This window comes from Clytia hemisphaerica, unplaced genomic scaffold, assembly GCF_902728285.1.
Source record: "Clytia hemisphaerica strain Z4C2 unplaced genomic scaffold, Clytia hemisphaerica genome assembly, whole genome shotgun sequence".
In the NCBI taxonomy this organism is placed as follows: domain Eukaryota; kingdom Metazoa; phylum Cnidaria; class Hydrozoa; order Leptothecata; family Clytiidae; genus Clytia; species Clytia hemisphaerica.
Window position 1 is genome coordinate 203,981 of NW_027104218.1, and position 21,410 is coordinate 225,390.

General features: G+C 34.5%; 1 protein-coding gene across 1 annotated transcript; it reads right to left on the reverse strand.

The window, feature by feature from the left end:
* Window positions 1-698: 698 nt before the first annotated feature.
* Window positions 699-15,092, reverse strand: LOC136815815 (phosphatidylinositol 3-kinase regulatory subunit beta-like). The gene is made up of 17 exons (XM_067072268.1): window positions 15,061-15,092; window positions 14,459-14,524; window positions 14,071-14,324; window positions 13,564-13,669; window positions 12,259-12,438; window positions 11,869-11,917; window positions 11,166-11,238; window positions 10,421-10,456; window positions 9,821-9,907; window positions 8,380-8,445; window positions 7,439-7,561; window positions 7,103-7,243; window positions 6,838-6,903; window positions 6,361-6,397; window positions 5,849-5,992; window positions 5,177-5,267; window positions 699-2,120 (listed from the first exon to the last, which is right to left on the reverse strand). The coding sequence occupies exons 1-17, from the start codon at window positions 15,090-15,092 to the stop codon at window positions 2,028-2,030; spliced, it is 1,644 nt and encodes a 547-aa protein (XP_066928369.1). The 3' UTR covers window positions 699-2,027.
* Between the last annotated feature and the right edge of the window lie 6,318 nt (window positions 15,093-21,410).

The following is a 21,410-nucleotide window of genomic DNA, read 5'->3' on the forward strand; positions in this document are numbered from 1 at the left end:
TGATTCTTATAAAGCAGATGCTTATAATAAAAATGAATATGCTTATCTTTTTTGCCATACTTTGTTTACTTTGTAAGGACTAATTACCGAAAGGCATATTGCCTTCAATCAAGAGTTATTGATTTGATTCTTATAAAGTATACTTTCTTTAGGCGCTAAAACAGGCGTCAGTCAGGGCGTACGGAAGGCGTTTTGACACTGAAAATTATTATGGAGAAAGCCCATTTTAACAAATATTTCCCTTTTGGAAAACGGGAAATATTTAAAAAGGATTTAGAAATTCAATACTTTGCATCGGTAAGAATACTAAGTGAATGACTTTGAAATACTTATTCAATCTTTTAAATGATAGCTTGTTGATGTGTTGTCATTGCGTTACTACGGCGTAACACAAATCTACATTTCTTTGAAGATTTGAAGACTGCGGGTTTTGCGTATTTGACACGTCAAAATTTTCGACTTATTATGTACAAAAGTGTACTGAAAGGGTAGTCAAGCAAGCTAGACGACTAATTTATACATAGTAGAAATAAAGCAAAAAGTAATGAAGGGAACAATTTTATACAAACTAAATGCCGTATTATTATTATTAGTAGTATTGGTATTATTAGTATTACACGCATTATAAACGACTCCAGTCTACTGAAAGGGTTGCTTTTTCGCTCTAGATCTAGAGTAGCGTATTTGATACGTCTAAATTTTCCATTTATGTTTATGTTTATGTTTCTTTTCTTTAAAGTTGATGCAAAGTAGTACAAATTGTACTTAGCTCGAGGCTAATCAATATCAACTTTTAATTACAAATCTATTTAAAAGGTTGATATTCAAAATCAATTATTATTTACAAATTAATTTAAATTCAATCGATAAAACCAACGCCATGAATAAAGGTGCGACAGTTTCGGCAAGGGCAAGTAGTAGGCCTCCATTTCTTAATTTCTTTTTTAAATTCATCTAGGTTTTTAAGTTTTTTAAAGTCATCGGGAAGGGTAGCCCAGATTTTAGGTCCCAAGAAAGCTAAAGACGATTTTCCATTTATTTCACTTTCAACTACTCTACTACTACTTTCAGGTCTGGAAGATACTATTGACTGAAGTTTTGACAATTTTACCAGTATTTATAATTATTTTTGGACCAGAGCCTTAAAAAGTGAACATTTGGAATAAAATACCGCAATGTGCACTTTATGGGTCGAAATTGGAAAAAAGTGCACTCTAAGGGTGTAAAAGGTGAGAAAAACAAAACTTATTGAGAAAGATATCGGAAAATCTGACCTTTTTCGATTTATTATGTACAAAAGTGTACTGAAAGGGTGGTTTTTTCGCTTTAGATTTAGAGTAATTTGGGTAAACTATAAGAGATAAATGGCCCATACGGTTGTTTTTTAATCGAGTGCTCACTCCCCCGGGGTTGCATTATACAGTATGTGTGGGAAAAAAATGGAACAAAATTTGGACGACATAAAAATTAGTTTCTTTTAATCATCCTATTTCCAATTTCATTTATAAACTTTTTGCTCACCAATGTCAAAGTCTCTTGTCTTTTTGTTGTTGTTAATAATTAGCTTCACCGTTAGTCAAAAATTATAATTAATTAAATTGACCACGGATTAATAACTTCAACAGTCTATTTGAGAAGCCCAATTTCCAATCTCTAATAAGTATAATCGAACCGACTAAATGTCTTTAAACGATCAGATTTTACAGTGCACAGTGGCTAAAAATACCAATCCAATCCATCTATCAATCATTGTTGGTGGAATCGATCAACTTGTTTGAGCCGATTAAGCTCAATACTGTCGTCTTTAATGATTTCAACTGCAATCTTGCATCCAGAACAACTTGCACCACTTTTTGAATTCACTGATAGACGTCGTAAATAGTATCTTTCGTGAGCGCTATCAGAACTAAGAAACTGAGCTCGATACTGCTACCACTAATCATTAAAACAATAGAAAACATTCAATGTCGTTCATTCAACCACTTCTACTGATAAGGTAACGTCATTCACGTAATGTCGCCGTTCTGTTACGTCGTTTTACGTAACGGTGCCATAGGAACATAATACGTTTCAAAAAGACTTGATATTGCGTCTTCAATACGTGGGAACGAGTCTGATGCCTGAATATTGTTCGAAAATAGAACGGATGTTAATTGTGTCTTGGTATACAGCGTGTCCCAAAAATTATATATGAAGTAAAATCCTCATAATTTATGCCAATTTACGACTCGTATACTTAATATTTCAAAATCAAAAACCTATTCACACATCTTGGGAATTGAATATCTATTGATTGAGCAGAGAACTTTAATCTTATTAATTTCTCTTAGCGAAAGTATTACAATAGCCTTCCGTGTATGTGTCTGTCTGGCTGGCGAGACATTTTTTGGGGTTCAATATAGGCGTGTGGGCGTCTTATAAATGGGCGTTTCTTTATAAGAATCAAATCAATAACTTTTGATAGACGGTGATATACCTTTCGGTAATTAGTTCTTACAAAGTAATCAAGGGATGGCGCACAATATGAACATATTCATTTTTCTTATAAGCATTTACTTTATAAGAATCAAATCAATAACTCTTGATATACGGTGATACACCTTTCGGTAATTAGTTCTTACAAAGTAAACAAGGAATGGCGCACAATATGAGCATATTTATTTTTGGACCTACCTGGAGGTCCTATAAAATTAACCTTTGTCCGTCCGTTCTCCGTCCGTCTGTTACCAGCTTTTCTCGAGCTTTACTGTATATTTTTTTATGAAATTTTGCACAATGATGCAAAACGTCAATACCTAAAATGTGACGGAGCCTGATTTTCGAAAAACATATTTTTCCGGCTTAAAATGCCGGAAATATGCCGGAAATCGCCGTTTTTCTGGATTTTCATTTGACTATTTCCTTATAATTGGTTGTTTTTTCATTCAAAAACATTATTAATAGCAATGCCCACCATCAAGCATGTTTTAATTTTCAATAAAATTGATTTTTGAAGCCGGAACTATTTAAAAATCACCGGAACAACCTATTTTCGCCGGAAATACAGTATTTCTTGAATTTCTCGAGCTGTACTTTATATTTTTTTATGAAATTTTGGACACTGATGCAAAATGACAATACCTAAAATGTGACGGAGCCCGATTTTCGAAAAACATTTTTTCTGGCCGAGAATGCCGGAAATATGCCGGAAAAACCGTTTTTTTTTGGTATTTTCTCGAGATTTCATAATTAGTTTTTTCTGATTTTTTTGCACATAGATGCGTAATAGCAATGCCCAAAACATGGCCGAGTTCGATTTTTGAGAAAAATTCTTTTCTGGCCGAAAATGCCAGAAATATACCGGAAATCGCCGTTTTTGCAGATTTTCATTGGACTTTTTCCTATTATTTCTTTGTTTTTTCACGCAAAATCATTATTGATAACAATGCCAACCATCAAGTATGGTTCAATTGTCAATAAAACTGTTTTTTGATACCGGGACTTTCTAAAAATCGCCGGAACAGCCGAATATCGCCGGAAAAACCTTTCTTCTCGAATTTATCGAGCTGTACTTTATATTTTTTCATGAAACTTTGCACACTAATGCAAAATGGCAATACCTAAAATGTGACGGAGCCTGATTTTTGAAGAAAAAAAATTTCGGCCAAAAATACCGATAATATGCAGTCAAAACCGGTTTGTTGCCATTTTCTCGAGATTTCATCAATTGTTTCTCCCGATTTCTGCACAAAGATGTGTATCAGCAATGCCCTAAGTGTGGCCGATTCGGATTTTTGAGAATCATGTTTTTCCGGCCGAAAATGCCGGAAGTATGCCGGAAATCGCCGTTTTTGCAGATTTGAATTGGGCTTTTTCCATATATTTCTTTGTTTTTTCACTTAAAAAAATTATTGATAACAATGCCACCATCAAGCATGATTCAATCGTCAATAAAACTTTTGCAATTTTGCAAAATTAAAAATCAAAAATCAATGATGAAATTTAATGCATTTTTGCTAACCGCTATATTTTGTTAATGATTGTTTTTCTCCTTACTGCTATCTAAGTTTCATCATCAGGTAGGTCCATTCACTTTGCACAATATGAGCATATTTATTTTTATTATAAGCATTTACTTTATAAGATTCAACTCAATAGCTCTTGTATATGCTCATATTGCACGCCATCCCTTGTTTACTTTGTAAGAACTAATTACCAAAAGGTATATCACCGTCTATCAAGAGTTATTGATTAAAACTTTATATGAGTTCTTAAAAATTTAACAACAATTGTTCTTAAATTGGTCTTATTTTTTATAGCGATTTTAAGACTCGTTGTTCTTGTAAAATTGTTTCATCAAGGCTCGATGTAAAGTAGATTTCAGATTAGCTTCAATCTCTACTTCTTGTTTTCCCATGCAGTTCAAATTCTAGGCCAAATTTTCGACTTCAAGTCGTCTTGTTTCAATTATTCTAAGCCCAGTTTAGATAATGACTTTTGAGGATTTTATTTTATATAGTTTTTTTTGGGACTCCTTTACATATCGTGTTGCCCAAAAATGGGAAATCATACCTCCTTTACTAAAATAATCAGGTAAATGTACAGTTAATGCGAAACGCAGATCAAAGGACCAAGCGATCACTCGTAGCCTCGATTACTTTAATGCATGAGCAATTCTTATAAATACGGGCATCGAGACAGGATTGTAATTGTTGTCGAGATTGATTTGATTGAATAAATTCGGATAGAACTTGAATTCGGACAGTATATTTATAATACTCCGTAGAAAGAAATAATTTTGGTTAGTGGTTAAAATGAAAAAAAAAATTTGTTGTGAACCAATCTTGGCAGAGAACATGTAAATCGGTATCTGAGACAACAATTTAGGGTTTTGTGAAAAGCTACGGAAAATCTAATCTTGTCGAAAACTCATTTTTGCAGGATTTTTATTATTTTGATTATGGCTAGAAACGCAAAATTTTACAAGTTCGTTGCCCTTGAAGGTATCAAATATTTTTGATCTGCGTAAGTCAAGATTACGTCATTTTCCCTATCGGAAACACCCGAAAACACCTGCATTTGACCCATGAGTGTTACTAAAAATAGCAACAGATGAGTCAAATTCCGGTTTTATCGGGTGTTTCCTATATAAAAGATGACGTAATCTTGACTTACGCATATCAAGAATTCACCCTACCATGTAATAAGGATTTTCCGGATCACCAACGGTATAGTTTCCTGATGACAATTTCGTAAATTTGACATGTTCACAATTGCCGTCTACTTTTCTGTATCGAGATGTAAAAATAAGCAGATAAATCAATCATTCAACGTTCTACCTATCAAGCAACATGAGAATAATTTCATTCTAAAACTCAAAAATTTCCAAAAATCTAAAGTGAATTAGTCGCAAAGGAAATACTATAATAGGAAAACGCATATTAAAAGACCAGGTCTTTCCAAAGTTAGATACTTTCCGAAGTTAAATATTTTCTAAGCCTTCAGTATGCTCTGAACTTTTTAAGTTTTAAGCCTAAAAATGTTCTTAAAGTGTTTCTTTAATTTTTGTTGGTATTTTTGTGCGGTTTCGTAAGAAATTTGTTATTTAGAGTCCGCGATGCCAAAATTGTTGTTAACTAGTTCTTAATATTTTGGCCAGGAAAGCCTTATGTTCTTGTATAGTTTGCTCTTATGAAAACATGTGGTTAGTAGTCAACGGTGACAAGAATTTTCAGCGTTTCAAGAAGTTTGGACCCTCCTAAACAATAAGATTTTGGTAAGGAAAAATTACAAATCTAAAATAAACTTTACGTCTTAATAAAGTTTTGGAAATAAAATTTTAATTTTGATTTAAAAAAAAGGTTTTTACCTGATTGATAAAATGTAGTTGCCTTCGGGTTTCGTTTTATCATTTCTGACAAGGAACTGACCGTGGTGTTTATCTCTCAGCAACATATTGGCTGTGATCTCGTCAATGTCGGGGTAATGATATTCATGGAAACTTTCAACTGAACTGGATAAAAGAATACTGAGGTTAAGTATATCAGGATAATCACGACGACGGACGAAAAATGTAATAGGCTAGTGAAAATACGAAATTGATTGGTTAAAACTCACTAGCCTGTTGAATATTCGTTCCTCGTCGTGATTTTACCGGTTTACTTAACTTCACTAATGTAAAAGATTCATAGACGAAATTTTCTTCTGCAATGTTCGAAGTCAACTTATTTTACCAAAATCAAGGTTTACAGGAGAGTAATTGCTTATTACGACACAAAAACAATTAGTCATATTATTAACATGAATGTCTATTAACGACATTCTTTTTGGATTCGAATCAAACTTTAATCATTTTCGTGTATTGAATATATTTAAACTAACCTTGTTTCTCTACTTGGAGGTTCTGTCCTTCCGATATCTGTCAAAAATAAAAGATACTGTTAAGCACTCATGCAATAACAGAGGATTGAAAAATTGATCTAAAACAAGTTGTTATCATTAGATTTTCCCTAAACGTTTGTTTAAAGTATAATTTTCTTCGAATTTTTCGAAGTAAAAAATATCGCCAGATTTCGAAAAATATGCCGTGTGAAAACAAAGAAAAGCTAGATTTAATCCATCATTTCAATTGCGGCGCAAATCTTGAGGCTTCACTTTTTCTTGCTTGAGAAAGGTTGAAGATTCATCTCTAGCCCCTTTGGGACTTTAAACTCAATCGTAGCCTCCCAAGGGGTAAAAGAGAAGAAAACGGGTTTCAAATAAGGAAGAAGCATGCAAATTAATTTTAAAAATATGGTTAAACTGCCCCCTACTCCTTTTACAATGGTGTCCTACATAGGGAAGTAAATAAAGTATTACTGTATGAAGGTGAAAGTGGTTTTGAGTGATGGGCGTTCCATGATGGTGTTCTGTTTCTGTCCAATGCTAAAAAGTTAGTTTTGAAATTTGGTATGTAGAGGTCTTTTAAAAGCTCTTCAAAAGTATTTGACACAAACTGACGGTAAACACTGATTTTTGATGTTTTTACCTATTTTCCCTTTCCCAAGCTTCATTGGTTGAAACTACAGTCCTTTTGCGCCATCAACTATTGAAGTTATTACAACATGATTATATTACAACTTACTATCATAAATTTCGTCTGGTGAACTCTCGTTGGGTATCGAAGCTTCTACAGCTTGATTGTTTAGAGGTGTATATGGCGGTGTATTATTTCTCCGTCTTTCTTCTGCTTCATTTCTTGAATCCAAATAAAATGGTGGAACCCCTGTTGATAAAAACCAGGGAGTTTCAAGCAAAGGGACGAGCTTATCGGGAAAAAATATTGCTGACGGAAATGGGTTTCAACTTAGCTTGGCAAATGTATTTGGTGAATAAATATGATTTTCATTAGTTAAAAAAAAAAGACCCGAATCTTAGCTTTGTTAAGCCTTTTAAAAAGGATGAAGCAAAAAAATCTTACTCGTTGAAGGAGTGTGTTGCTGTTCTTGTACTTGCTGGAATGGATTGTTTGGGTTAAGTGGAGTGTAATTTGATGCGCCTGGTCTACTTGGTAGACTTCTCCTCTTTCGGACTTGGTTATAAGCTTGAACAATAATTGAATCAGTTACGGAGAGTTTTGCAGGCAAGGTTGCTATTGAGTTCATCTTGGTCAAGGAGAGATCAGATGTAATATAAAAAGCAGACTGTTCCCAGCTGGCACACAACGTTGTTTTAATGTTTATCTAATGTTCACAACGTCCATGTAATGTTAGATTAACATCAAAACAATGTTGCGTGCAAGCTAAGTTTGTTGATTACTAATTAACCCACTGGCCTCTTATTAGTTCGAAGTCAACTATGAGGCATATCTGTGAAAATTAAAGTTATAGAGAGAGGATCCAGTAGGAGAGAGCAAGTCTTGCGACCGCAATCGGAGGCGACTTGAAGGTTCCACCTACGATAACTATCTATCAGGGAAGGGTGTGTTGCCGCCCTTTCTCCATGGATTTCTACACTTAGCTTGATACTACAACTGTTTGATTACTGAGCCACAATCATAGTCATAATATTTGAGAAAAAAAGAAATTCCCACGAAATCTTACAACCACAAACGATTTGGAAGCGCTCTAAATTAGATTGGAGTTTTAACTCTAGTTGTAACGCTAGACTTAGGACTTATGACCTTAGGATCTGAGGATCCAAAAGTCCAAGAATATAGCGTGGAAGTCTATAAACCCCTCCCGAAATGAAATATTCGAATAAACTTATAAACTAACTAGCCCAAAAGCGACTTTTTCGCCCGAACTTTAAATTGCTAAAAAACGAGGAATTAACCAAATACTCCCCGTAACCTTCACACTACGGGGCTGCTAAAAAGAGTAGTTGGAAGAAAATTAATATTGAAAAATATTATATTTTTACTATTTTGTTGATTGATGTTTGATGCTTGAAATGGATTTGTATTCTGTCTTTGAAACTTCTGTTGGCCTGTAAAATGTCAAAACATTACGTAGCATTTGTCGTGCTTCTGTTGTGATTACTGTCATGTGCCTAATAAACGCCCCACCCTCCCACTTGTTAATTTTTTGACCTTTTTTCTAACACCTTGGACCATATATTAGAACGGAGGGGGGGGGCGTTTATTGATTTTTGAAAATAATCTCAGCTGTGAAAAGAGTCCCTTATTTTGCATTATATAGATTTTAATATATTTTAGAGGTATTTAAGGGTACAATTTCCAACCCCTAATTTGGTCCCTCATGTATTAAAATTTGACGATTTTCCAAGCCCCCGTTTATTCAGATCCCGTTAATTAGGCACCCGAGAGAAACTCATTAAATGCTATTACCGTGACTCCAAGTTCTTCAGGGGGGGGGTCAACATTTATAATACCAACCCATAGCCCAAAAACCTGACTTTTGACCTTATGAGCTAAGTTAACACCACCACCCCAAAATTGGTATCGATACCAACTTGAAAATCATAATTTTCAGAAAAAGGGGGGACCCACCCCCTTACTTTGGTATCAATACCAACTTGAAAATCATAATTTTCAGAAAAAAGGGGGACCCACCCCCTTAATTTGGTATCGATACCAACATGACTTTTTGAATTTGACAAAATATCATGGGACCCACCCCCTAATTTAGTACCAATACCAATCTGACAAATTTCAGTTTAAAGCTGTTTAAAGGGAACCCACCCCCTCCCACACAAACAGGGTACTAAGAGAAACTTCAAAAAACTCATTTTTGAAATACTCTTTCTTCAACACAACAAAATGTCATATGCTAAAATAGAAAATGACTAAAAACTGACAATAAAATTAAAACAAAGCCAATGAAGCTAGCAAAATCAATCTGAATCAATATTATCTGAATATAATTGATGTGCAAAAACTAGGAGAAGCTATTATTAGTACATAATTTTAGAACAGAATAGATTCACTCATTACCAAATGCTATCACAGAAAAAATGCTTTGCTTCAGGCTTGATCAAAAATAAAACTTGAAAATATCTTATTACTTATTACTCATTTACAGTCATTATACTCAAAAGCTAAAACAAATCCAATTGAATCCGGGGTATTTTCAATATTATTAATCATATTATTTAAAAAAAGGGGTACCCACCCCCTATTTTGGTATCAATACCAACTGAGGATAACTCTTTTTTCTAAAAAAAGGGGGGCACACCCCCATCAATACCAACTTGACTTTTCAGACTTTTAAGGAAAAAAAGGCACCACCACCCGGCTATGGGTCTGGTATCTGGATGTTGACCCCCCCCTGAGTTCTTAATACTTTTTTGATTTCATTTTGTGCACACGTCGTCCCTACTAAGAAATTGGAGGCTTACTAACTTTTCATGCTTTCATAGATCGGTTCTGTTGGCATTATTGGCGTTGATTGTCTTCTGTTTAATGGCGGAAGCGTTCGTGAGAGTTGTGCTGACGAAGAAAAAGAGAATCTTTATCTAATAATGGACGGAAGAAATTGTAGCATAGCAGTTATACAAACTAGTATTATGCTGTAAAAATTATCGTATTATCATAGTCATAACACAGTCATAATAAGTATTACATAGATGGTAATCTTTATCATAATGCTAAGACTTTATTTCACTTATTCGGATTCGAATTTATTTGGTAAAGAAACAGCCTTCGGCTTCTAAAAGCGTTTCTCATTATTTTCTGATCGACTGGATTATGTGTGTTTTGATTGTATTTCTACAAACTTTTTAGACCATCAGGCGAGACAAAAAAAGCGGGATAATAGTATCTTGTAGCGTAGGCAAGCCAAGAGAGGCGCAATATAAAAAGATAATTTATGTTTCATGAGCCCACTGCAAGGGAAATAAAGGAAAAGTCGAAAAAAATAGCTAACTAGTTTATTTTGGTACAAACTTCATCGCTTTAAATTTAGTTTTCAAAATCACATTCTATGAATTTTTAACTTCTCACCATTTGTCGTTTCCGCATAACAATACGTCGATTCGTCTATAAACAAATATAAAAAATAGCTAATCAAGTTTCTTCGTGATGATTTGGCGTCAATTTGGTAGTGTTGTTCAAACGCTCTTACCTTAAAATTCTCTATAACTCGATTATATGCACGGGAAACGCAAATTTGCGCTCGGGTTATAAAAATCTCGAGATATGGAGTAAGGTTTATAAGACATTGCTAAGTGAAGGGAGTAGAAAACCTGTTTGAGTCAAGGAGAAATTCGAGTTATAGAGGTTCGAATTAAAGAGACTCGACTATATAATGTAATTTTTCCTAACAGTGACCTTTACAGGGACATAAAAGTACTGACGAAATTTGTAAACAAACCGTATGTAGCGGGATACAAAATCAAAACAAATGTCATATGTCAGAATAAAATATCAAAACAAATATTTTGATTGTTTCAATTGTTCTACAAGTTTGGTTTAATTGTTCTCTTTAATGACACGTGGTTCGCGCAATGTTTACATTTTACTACTTTTATGTCCCTTTAAGCATATTTAACTAAAGTGGGTAGCCACTTTAACAGCTGGTTCATCTGGTCTTATTTAATAGATTTGTCTTTGATAAAACCCCCTGTGTCAGACCCTCCGGGACTCCCGCTTCAATGAATACTGAAGTACACCTTCTATCGAATTATTTTCTATAGTAAAGGCTATTTCATAAATCCAAAAATTAAGATAAAGAAAATTATTTTCTTACATAATACATGCTTAATTCCGTAATGTGGATTCTGAAGTTTGAATTTGTCCAAGAAGAACTTTATTTTTGCCAACTGTTTGAGAGAGAAGTAAAAGTTGAATTACCATTTTACTTTGAATAAACGCCCTTTAAGATTTTAGAAGGGCGTTTATTCGAGGAGCGTTTAAAAGAAGGGGGTGTTTATTAAATAATCTTTAACCAAGGTCACTTTAATAGTTAATGGGGACCTTGACAATTATTATCACAAGTTTTCCTCCATACGGTTGTCCCCCTCAGCTATTCCCCTAGAGGTGTTCATTCGTAGGGGGCGTTTATTATTGGTCAGAAAGAGGGAAAGAAAAGCAATTTCTTGTTTATTCAGCACGATTTCGAATACAATAACAATAGGGGGAACCGGCCTGATATTAAACATGTATCTGATATGAAATGGAAACACTTAAAATTCAAAACTACAACCCTTCATCCATGGGAAGTCAGTAAGGCCAAATCGGGCAGAATGGCTTCAAGAGACATTGAAATTTTTCTCTGCAGAGCAATTTACCCCACAAAAAAGAACACTCTCAATCATTAATCTTGAATACTTTCTGCTACCACTGTCGGTCAGGTCCCATTTTTAGCTCTAAGAATATCTATATTTTAATTTAAGCACTGAGCAACTTTTAAAGGAATTGAAAAAGAAGAAGAAATCTTTGATATTCCTTACGATATCAATTTCTTCTCTAAAATGCATATGTTTGATGCCGTCTTCCAACCTGAAAAAATAACAGTACATTCTCTTGGATAAGTGACTACATTTTTAAGTAGTTTTACTCCAAGTCTACTTTACTGTACTCAGCGTCATTAAAAATTATCAAAAGCAAAGTTCAGCCAGAAGTAGAGTCTACGGGCAATAAGGAAAAGGTTAAGCTAAATGAATAAGGTCTCTCTTGGGAGTGGTTTTCCACATGGTAACATCCAGGGTGGTCAGTAAAATCGGGTTGAAAATCCAGGGTGGTCAGTATAACGAGGTCGAAAATCCAAAAGAATGGGAGAAAAAAATCCAAGGGGGTTCTGAAAAATTGGAAAAAATACGTTAAATTCACTTGTTTTGCACCTTATAGAAAATGAGAAAGATTTATTGTCTTTATTGCTTGAATCTCGAAGCAAATAAGAACCGGGTGGTTGATCTTTAAGAATGGTTTCTGCTTCTTCTTTTGTTGTCTTGGGATGATACCATGATAACCCTTCTATCTCTGCTCGAACCATGTCTAAATCCTGATATGGTGGCGGTGTTCTAAAAATAATCGCGTTGATAAAGTAAATGAAAGATGTTTGCTGGAGAGTGATTCAAATATCTTAAGAGTTTGACCGAAAATCAAGAAAGTTGTGTTGATAAGATCTCGTTTCTTTGTTAAATATATCTTTTCCTGTTTTTTAAAAAGACCATCTTTATTTATGCGTAAATTTGAGTAAATTTGATATTTATATCAACTTTTGTTGCGGAAAGATCACATTCAGATCTTTGCCCATAAAATGAACTTCATATTTTCAAAAATTGAATGTGCCGAAAGCTCACATTTACACATATTTCATGCTTTTTTCAGGGTTTTCACATATTGAAAATCCCATTTTTTCACTGAACTTCATCTGTGTGCAAGAGATTTAAAGACTGCATGAAAAACTGGGATTTCTTAATTCTGTAAGTCGAGCAAAAATGATATTTTCTGACATTTCCTTGGATAAATATATCTTTTCCTGTTTTTTAACAAGACGATCTTTTTTTATGCGTAAATTTGAGTAAATTTGATTTTTATATCAACTTTTGTTGCGGACAGTTCCATCAATATACCAAAAACATTTTGTTCAACCACTTTCACTTCAAGATAGGCCACCATAGAATGAACTTTATTTTATAGGATGAAACATATCCATGTGGCTTTCAGCCTTGCACTCCATCGCAGAGGCTATTTGAGATATTTTACTAACTAGCCCAGAGAAAAATTTTAAGCCTTTATTATTTGAATGCATGCCTTTTTAATACTCAAATATAAAAAAAATAAAATTTTTTAACTTGGTCATTAGTCAAAAAAGTCATTAAAATTGATTAGCCTCTGCGATGGAGTGCAAGGCTGAAAGCCACATGATGAATATGTTTCATCCTATAAAAGGAAGTTCATTCTATGGTGGCCAATCTTGAAGTGAAGGTGGTTGAACAAAATGTTTTTGGCATATTGATGGAACTGGCGGAAAGTTCACATTCAGATCTTTGCCCATAAAATGAACTAAATATTTTCAAAAAAAAAATGTGCCGAAAGCTCACATTTACACAATTTCATGCTTTTTTCAGGGTTTTTCACATATTGAAAATCCCAGTTTTTCACGCAGTGTAAAAACTGGGAATTTGAAAAGAATTTCTTACAGCGATATGTAGGTCAGCATATCAGCTTCTTCATCTTCTTCTTCCAGCAAGAATTGTTGTTGGTGATTGCGAATGTTCTGTGGTTCTAATGGCCGGCTTAACCTTCCTAAGTTTTTGTAAAGGATAGAAGAAAATTATGTGCTTTTACTGAAATAAGTACAACCAGTCACGGCCACCACCAAAGGCTAATTGGTGTTTGATGGTGTTGCAAAAATAAATGTATCTGTACTTATCTCAAATGAATTGATTTACCAGTCAAGAACACCGTCGAACTAGCCTTATGTCAGAGGCTGTTTAAATTATCATAGGGTAATTAGATTATTCAGCTGAGGAGCTGGAGAGGAGAGCTGGTTAGTAAATAATAGACTCTCTAATAGAAATAACTCTCTAATTTAATAAAATCTGATTGGAGTTAATCACCATGCCAATAATTTCAAAACGAGGCAAGTGATGTTCGTAACGTAATTTATGAAAATTTCTATTCGAGAAAGTCTATTGTTTACCAACCAGCTCTCCTCTCTAGCTCCTCATTTGGAGCAGTCAGATCAATCAAACTTCCTGTAGCTACATGCATCCAACTTCCTCTTGTCAAATCTGGGGAATGGGGATCTTGTGGAGATACTGGCGGGGGTGGAGTTTGAGCGGGCGGGGGTGGAGTTTGGGCGAGTGGTGTTGTTGGCGTGCTTTGTCTTCTTGGTTGTTGTTCAATCCTCATGTTTCGAAAATCATCGCTGAATGTTTTGTCCATGAAAAGAAACTCCCTGAAATAATACGGTACAGAATGAATTCGAATTTATTAATGGCATTAGCCAAAAGTATTCTCCACAATTTTAAAACCTCAACAAGGTTAAAATTCAAGTTAATTCACAATGTACACATCCCGTAAGATTCTTACTTGTTTGGGTGTTTCTGTTCCAGTTTATTGAATTTATGATTCAGTTTTGCTCTTTCCTCTGCATATCTAAACGGGATTGACATAAGAAATAATACTTGGAAAATCCAAAGTCAGGATGTACGTCTTTATTCAATAAAAAGAATCGTTTGGCGAGACCAATTTAATTTGTTGTTCTACGGGTGCGACCGACCTAGCATTTGCTCCAAACGAAAAACTAATAATATTGAATTTCCTATGCCACAAATTTCTAATACTAGTCATTTAAAAAATTTACACTTAAAAAAAGTTGAAAAGAATCTAAAACCATGAATTCTATGCACGAAAGATTTTATTACAAACTCCATCAAAGATGAATGATGAATTTTCGACCAAGATTATTTGAAAATATTACTTATAGCCTAATTACCTTCCTTGATTAATGAAAATCTTATTTTTATTTTACCGACCGACCGAGTCATATTTCGCTAACGATCTGCCCGTAGAACAACAAATTAAATTATATCTCGCCTTATATTTTTAAGGAAAAGAACAGTGTGTAAAATCAGGGCTTTTCAGTGGACGTTGAAAAACTCGTTCTCCCCTTTTGATAATACGCCATATACCGTTTGCTTAGCTCTCGATATAAAGACTCCATATTTTGCTTGCTTCGACGTCATTTTCTTTGTTGAAATATTCCTTGTAATAATCTTTCTAAAAATATGAAAAAAATTCGCGATATCCATAAAGTTTTGTTTTACAACCATGACAAATATTTTTATTAAATATATTTGATTCTCGCTAATTCGCGGGGAATGGGAATTAGTTTGAATTATAGAAAGAATCGAATAATAGAAGTTCGAATAATCGATAGTCTACTGTATTATGACAAATAAACACAACCTTAGGGTGTGATCATAAAGTTTCTACTAGAGAGGGTGTAGGATTTTCTTAAAATTCAAATTAAAAAATTCCTCTAGTACATAATGACCGCTCCCTTCCTGATGGCGGAAAGATTACTTCACGGTGGACGCGATTTCAAACTTACTGATAACTCAGGGAAGTGGGGGGTATTTGCAGAAAAATGTAAGAGATTTTAAGGTGAAAATTGTTGTAGTGAAACTTTAACATACTTTCACTAAAACGAGGATTGAAGACAAACTGTATTAATAAACTCTGTAAACGCTTTTAGGTCTTTTAAGTCTAAAACTCGAGCAAAAAGAAGAAAAAAACACTCAGTTTGGAGCGAATAAATTCGGCTATTGGAGCGAATTATGATTCATTTACCGAATTTGTGATTTAAATATTCGGTTAAATTCGGTCTGCAGAGCGAATTTATTTTTGAGACGATCCCTTTACTGGCTTTTGATTCCTCAATGAATAACTTTTTTCTATTTCTATTTGGCTGAGTTGCAGGAGGCTCCGAGGCCTATTTTCGCAACTATAGACGCTTTTAATGAGCGCTCCGTCAGCACCTTGGACTGACTACCCAATTCCCCTCACATGGCATGGGTTGACCCGGGCGAAGGCTCATTCACTTGCCAAGGGAACCGCTGCGAGTGGGAATCGAACATCAGTCGCCTGTGCAGCAACCAAGGTCAATGACCACTATACCACAACCACCTCAACACTTACTCTATACTCTGCATATTGGTCGATCTCTTCACGTTGCTTCAAATATTTTTTCATCATAATATACGAATATTCCAAATGACCTTCTTTGTAATGTTTCTTGCCAATCTCAAAGATGTCCTTTAGCTGTTTCATTATTCTGCGAGAAAAAAAAAGATTTTCATTAGTAGCCTAAATTTATGAATTGAATTCAAGATTTTTTCTGCCATTAGAATCAATATTTTTCGTTGCAGGGAATGTACTATATTGCGGGTGGGAGGGGGGTGGTGAAAATTGGAGAAGAGACTGTAGGATATGTCTGCATCAGCGGCTCATCGTGCTTCTTATCAAATAATCGACTACTGCCACCGTCTCAGCAGTACTGTTTTCATTGCACACTGTTAAAGGACATCATTTTACGTACCACTTGCTGAATCAGCATTTTTAAATAAAATAAAAAATAATTCCCCATTCACTAATTTTTGACTTGGCAGCAAAAAAGGCTAGTCTGGGCGCGTCTCTTTATCATAAAAAAGATTATAAACTTACACTCGAAAATGCTCAAAACTCCATATTTCAATTGGAAGAGATTCTTTGATAATCACTTTGTCCAGTTCTTCGATAGAAGGGTACAATAAGAACTTCTGCTTGTTTTTGGGAGGCATGGTATGTTCGTTTTCTTTCTGGTTATACCTTTTCTGTTGGTGTGGAAAATGGAAAATTAAATCATTGAAATATGATAATTATTTAGTAGCCTCCCGTCAGGTTTCTTTTTACTGTCACGTGCAATATCTTTTTAATCCGAGCGGATTACTAGGTTTGTTAGTAGTAATGGGTATCCCGAGCCTAAATCGGATAATCGACCCTAAAAAAATTTAATTTTAAAATGTTTTCCAGTCTTTGACTATTTTGAAACCCTTAGAAAGACTAGACCTTAACTTTTCCTCCTGCAGTGCTCATAACTTGAAACAACATGGAAACAGTTCATTTTGGAGACATTTGGATTATATTAACGCGACGTGACCTTGCGTTGCAAATGAGATGCTGATCCCATTCCTTTCCTCACTTTTATAGCCTTCTTTGTTCTCCAACCCCGAGGTTTCCGTGGAAATAAAACGATTCCTTTTATAGCCAACCACTAAGATGGCATTAAAATAATAGGAAATATTGTGATTTGGCAAACTTTTCCTTTCAAAGTAAATAATTAGAACATACTCAGAAAAAAAGGCTCAATATTGATCCCACTCTTACCTGAAAGACCCCTAAATCATTTTAAAAAAAATCATTAAATTCCATATATCTGCCTCATTCCCTATATGTTGGTTTTGATAGTTGATGATGATCATATCTCGACTAATACCCTAAGCCTTGACACATTGGAACTGCTCTTCATGTGGACAACTGATTGGTTTTCAGGCTGGGCCCCATGGGGACGGTCCCTTTGTGTTTTTGTTTTATGGGAAATTAGTTTTTCAAAGTAAGTAGAGCATACTCAGAAAAGAAAGACTCAATATTGATTCTACTCTTTCCTGAGAGACCCCTGTTTTCTGACTCTTTTCTTACCTTGGAGAAGATATCAGAACCTAATTCGTCGGTTAAAAGCTGTATGAAAATAGCTTAAGTAACAGTTATTTAAATCTTGATCGATGAATAATCCAGTCAGCAAAATTAAACTTCCTACTTTCTAACTTTTAATTTAATTATTTTGACATGCTACAACGAAACTATAAATTTTATTTAAAGCCTAAAGTAGTATATACCGATTGTTTTTGGTGATAAAAGAGAACTTAATAAAATAAAATACGGATTCAAATTACAGCTTTTGATGCACATAATTTTTTGACTTGGAGATGAGATGAAAGCGGCAGAATAAATATTTGTAAGCCAAATAATAATCGTTGCATCAGACCATTTTTGCACGTGACGGTTCCGTCTCGCTCCGAAACGAACTGAAGCCATTTTATTGGTTAGAAGTGACGTAACACTTGGATGTAACCAATAGGAAACATCATATACTGTCTCAGACCGTTGTCACTGTCCGTTCCTGAATCTCGAAAATCACGTTTGTAAAGTCTTCAAGAGTCATAATACCATACACATTATAAGCACAAACTGTAGAACAAAAGGCTTCGATAGCCAGAATACCAAGAACAAGTTAAGAACATTCTATGGGATTGATTACCTATCTCTTCTTAGGAGATTACCAACTAAAAGTATTAAAAAAAAGATAGAAAAGCCTCCTCTCATTTTTCCTGTAACTTGTCTCGAAACTTAAATTTCCTTTCGAAGGGTTTGATGATTTGGCCTATAAATCTGGACCAAAATTTGTGGAAAAATGGAAGAAAATGAGTGGAAATGTCTATTTTTTAGCACTTGTTTTATCGAGTAACAACTTTGTCTTGGTTGGTTGCAAACTTACCTGTTCCTCGTTTGAAGTCTGGGGGGGGGGTGGCTCGGTTAAAAAACAAAATAAGGCCTTTGAAATCGGACCCTCTACCCTTACGATGCACTTTTTTTGAATATTTTGGACCATTTTGAGGCAAAGTATGGTCAGGTTTTTCAAATTCTTTCTCATCTTTGCTCATTCGACCCTTACAGTGCACTTTGGGAAGCTTTGAAAAAAGGACTCGAGTCGACTCTTAAGTGTTACACGTACTGTAGGTCGCTTACCCCGGATGCCTCCCCCTAGGTTTCAAATCAATAAAAAAGTGTCACATCTATGTTGACATGCTGTAAACTCTAAACCCAACACACTGAAAGCTTTATATTAAAATGTAAGTAAGACTTTTCTCTAAGACTCAAAACACCAACTATATATCGTATGAAAATATAAGAATAAGACTTCTTTCATCGGACGATACCATGTCATACCATCAAGTCAGTCCTTCAAACCTTTATGCAAAATATAACTACCTTACGACAGCAGATATCATATATATGAAAGATTTTAAAATTCAAAATGCTCATTTTTTCTTTGAAAATTGTACTAATGGTATTCCCTTGTTAACTTGTATTCATTCTTATTATGTCATATTTTAAAATGCTATTAATCCTTTAAATGCATTAAAAGTATAAAGGAGATAAACTCTTTTGATAAAATGAGTTAAATAACTTAGTAATGAGATTTTTTATAAGATCACATATTTCACAGATTTGACATGGAATAGCTTGATGATTAAAGATTTTTCGGTGCAAGTTATTCCTAGAACTTCCCAACTCTACCACAGGCGATTCTTGAAAGATCTTGCCGTGTGTATGTCTGTTAACTCTTCGAGCATCTAGGGGGGGGGGAGGTCCCTCTTTAAAATCTCAAGATTGATAAGTGCTATGACCTTGAAATCTTGACCGAGATTAATTTCAAGATTTCGTTTTGGCAACCTGGTTGGTTGGTTGGTATTTTACAGACTAGAATGTAAACTTGAGATGCAAAATGCTCGAAGGTTTAACAGACAGACACTCGGCAAGATCTTTCAAGTAAGATGCTGGAAGGGTTAAGGCGAATTCCGTCTATATGAAGAAACAAAAAATACACGTTTTTTTTTTTTATAAGGAACACGTTTATAAGGAACTCGAGGCTGAAAATGGTTCAAAAAATAAGGAATTGTTAAGGAACTGCCCAGGCTGAGAATAAGTGGATTTGAAAATAATGTACCTTATTGGGACTAATTTGACCAAATTTTGATCTTTCAAGGGGCAAAAAGTTCAAAATTTCCTATGTAGTAAGGAACTCGATAAGGAACTTTGAGACTGAAATTCTCTGTAAAAATAAGGAACTCCAGGCTCAGAGCAAAGTTAAGGTTCCTTATAAAAAAAAAACGTGTATTGTTTGTTTGTTGATTCTAACATACCAAACTTTTTTCATCAATTCTAACTGCTATGAAGAGCTTAGTTATTCATTCACATCACAAAATTTTAATTTTCTTATAAACTTTTTAAAATGTCAACAATGTTGCTACTGTGTAAAGCTCCCTTCAAACTTTCTGAGAATTTGATTTTAAATTCCCCTCATTTTATGAGTTTTCGTATGAAAACAGTAGAAGCTGAAAGTAAACTAGTGCCACTTTTACGTTTTAGCATTTTGAATTATTATGATTTTTTTTTCCAATTAAAACTTTCATCATTTTTATTGTTTGTATATTTGTTTTTCTCTTTGGAAACAAATATTCATACTTAGATGTTACATATACATACTACGTTTTATAAAGTCTATGATATGAAATTCTTAGAAAACCCCTTCCCCTAGTAAACACAAATTTACGAAAAATTACTAAGGTACTAAGATAGTCGAGATGCCTTGGAGTTTTTACAAGATACTTCAATAATTGGTCATTTAAAGTGATAGAGATGACGCGTTCTTTAAAAAAAGTAATAAGATTCTTTTATTACAACTTAACGACCAACCAAATCAAATAAGAGCTAGTCAAAACTCCAGCTGGTCCCAGATAGTCAAATGAGCCGGCCAATTTTCCATCAGAGAGTATACCATAGCATTACGTTGAATATACGTTTTATTATATACCTAATTCCCCTAACTTGAAAAATATATCCCATCTTGTACTCGGTACCGTGCGATAACTATTACTTATTGTTAAAAGAACGACATATGCGTGTTAATACAGGAATTATAAGGCGCACTCACTACCACTCCTCTCGTGCGTTACAAAAAATCTTGTTTCGACTTGCCGACAATTCTCTTAGTCGTAGCCTGGGTTACCTGACCACCTTCTGCAGTACCATGCGTCGCGTGGCTAGGAGATGTTAATAATTCAAACATTCTTTATTGCATTCTTTATTCTCATATGACAATATGATATAAAAATATGGGTTGATCAACTCAAAGACCCTTGACCTGACCTTCCTAGAAAGATCAAATCCATAGCAGTTCTTGATAGGTTTATAATAGGTTTTGTAAAGGACTAAGTCCTTTGGTACAATTAGGGTGCGCGGTGTGTTTTTAGTCCTGTTCTTTTACAGTATTGAAACCAAGTCATGGTTAAATATTTTTGAATATAGACAGTCGTTATATTATGAAGTAACCTTTATTTAAAGCGCATCATTTAACTTACCTCCTAACATTTGCTTACGCAGTAGTTTTAAACAAAACAAAGAACGACTTTCTCCCCTTTTTCGGCACCGTGCGAGCGCAAACCTGGAGAAATTCTTTTGTTTAGTCTACTTTGTCTTTCTATACCATAAAGAAACAAAAATTGAAATTTTTAACATAAAAGGATTCTAAGTTCGATTGGGCTTTTCCAGAAAAAACCGTGCACCCCCTGTTGACGAGGTCCAACCTTTTCTGACCTACTCCCTTGGAATTCCAGGCAATTTTAGGATCATACCCCTCTGGAATTCCGAATTTTTACAA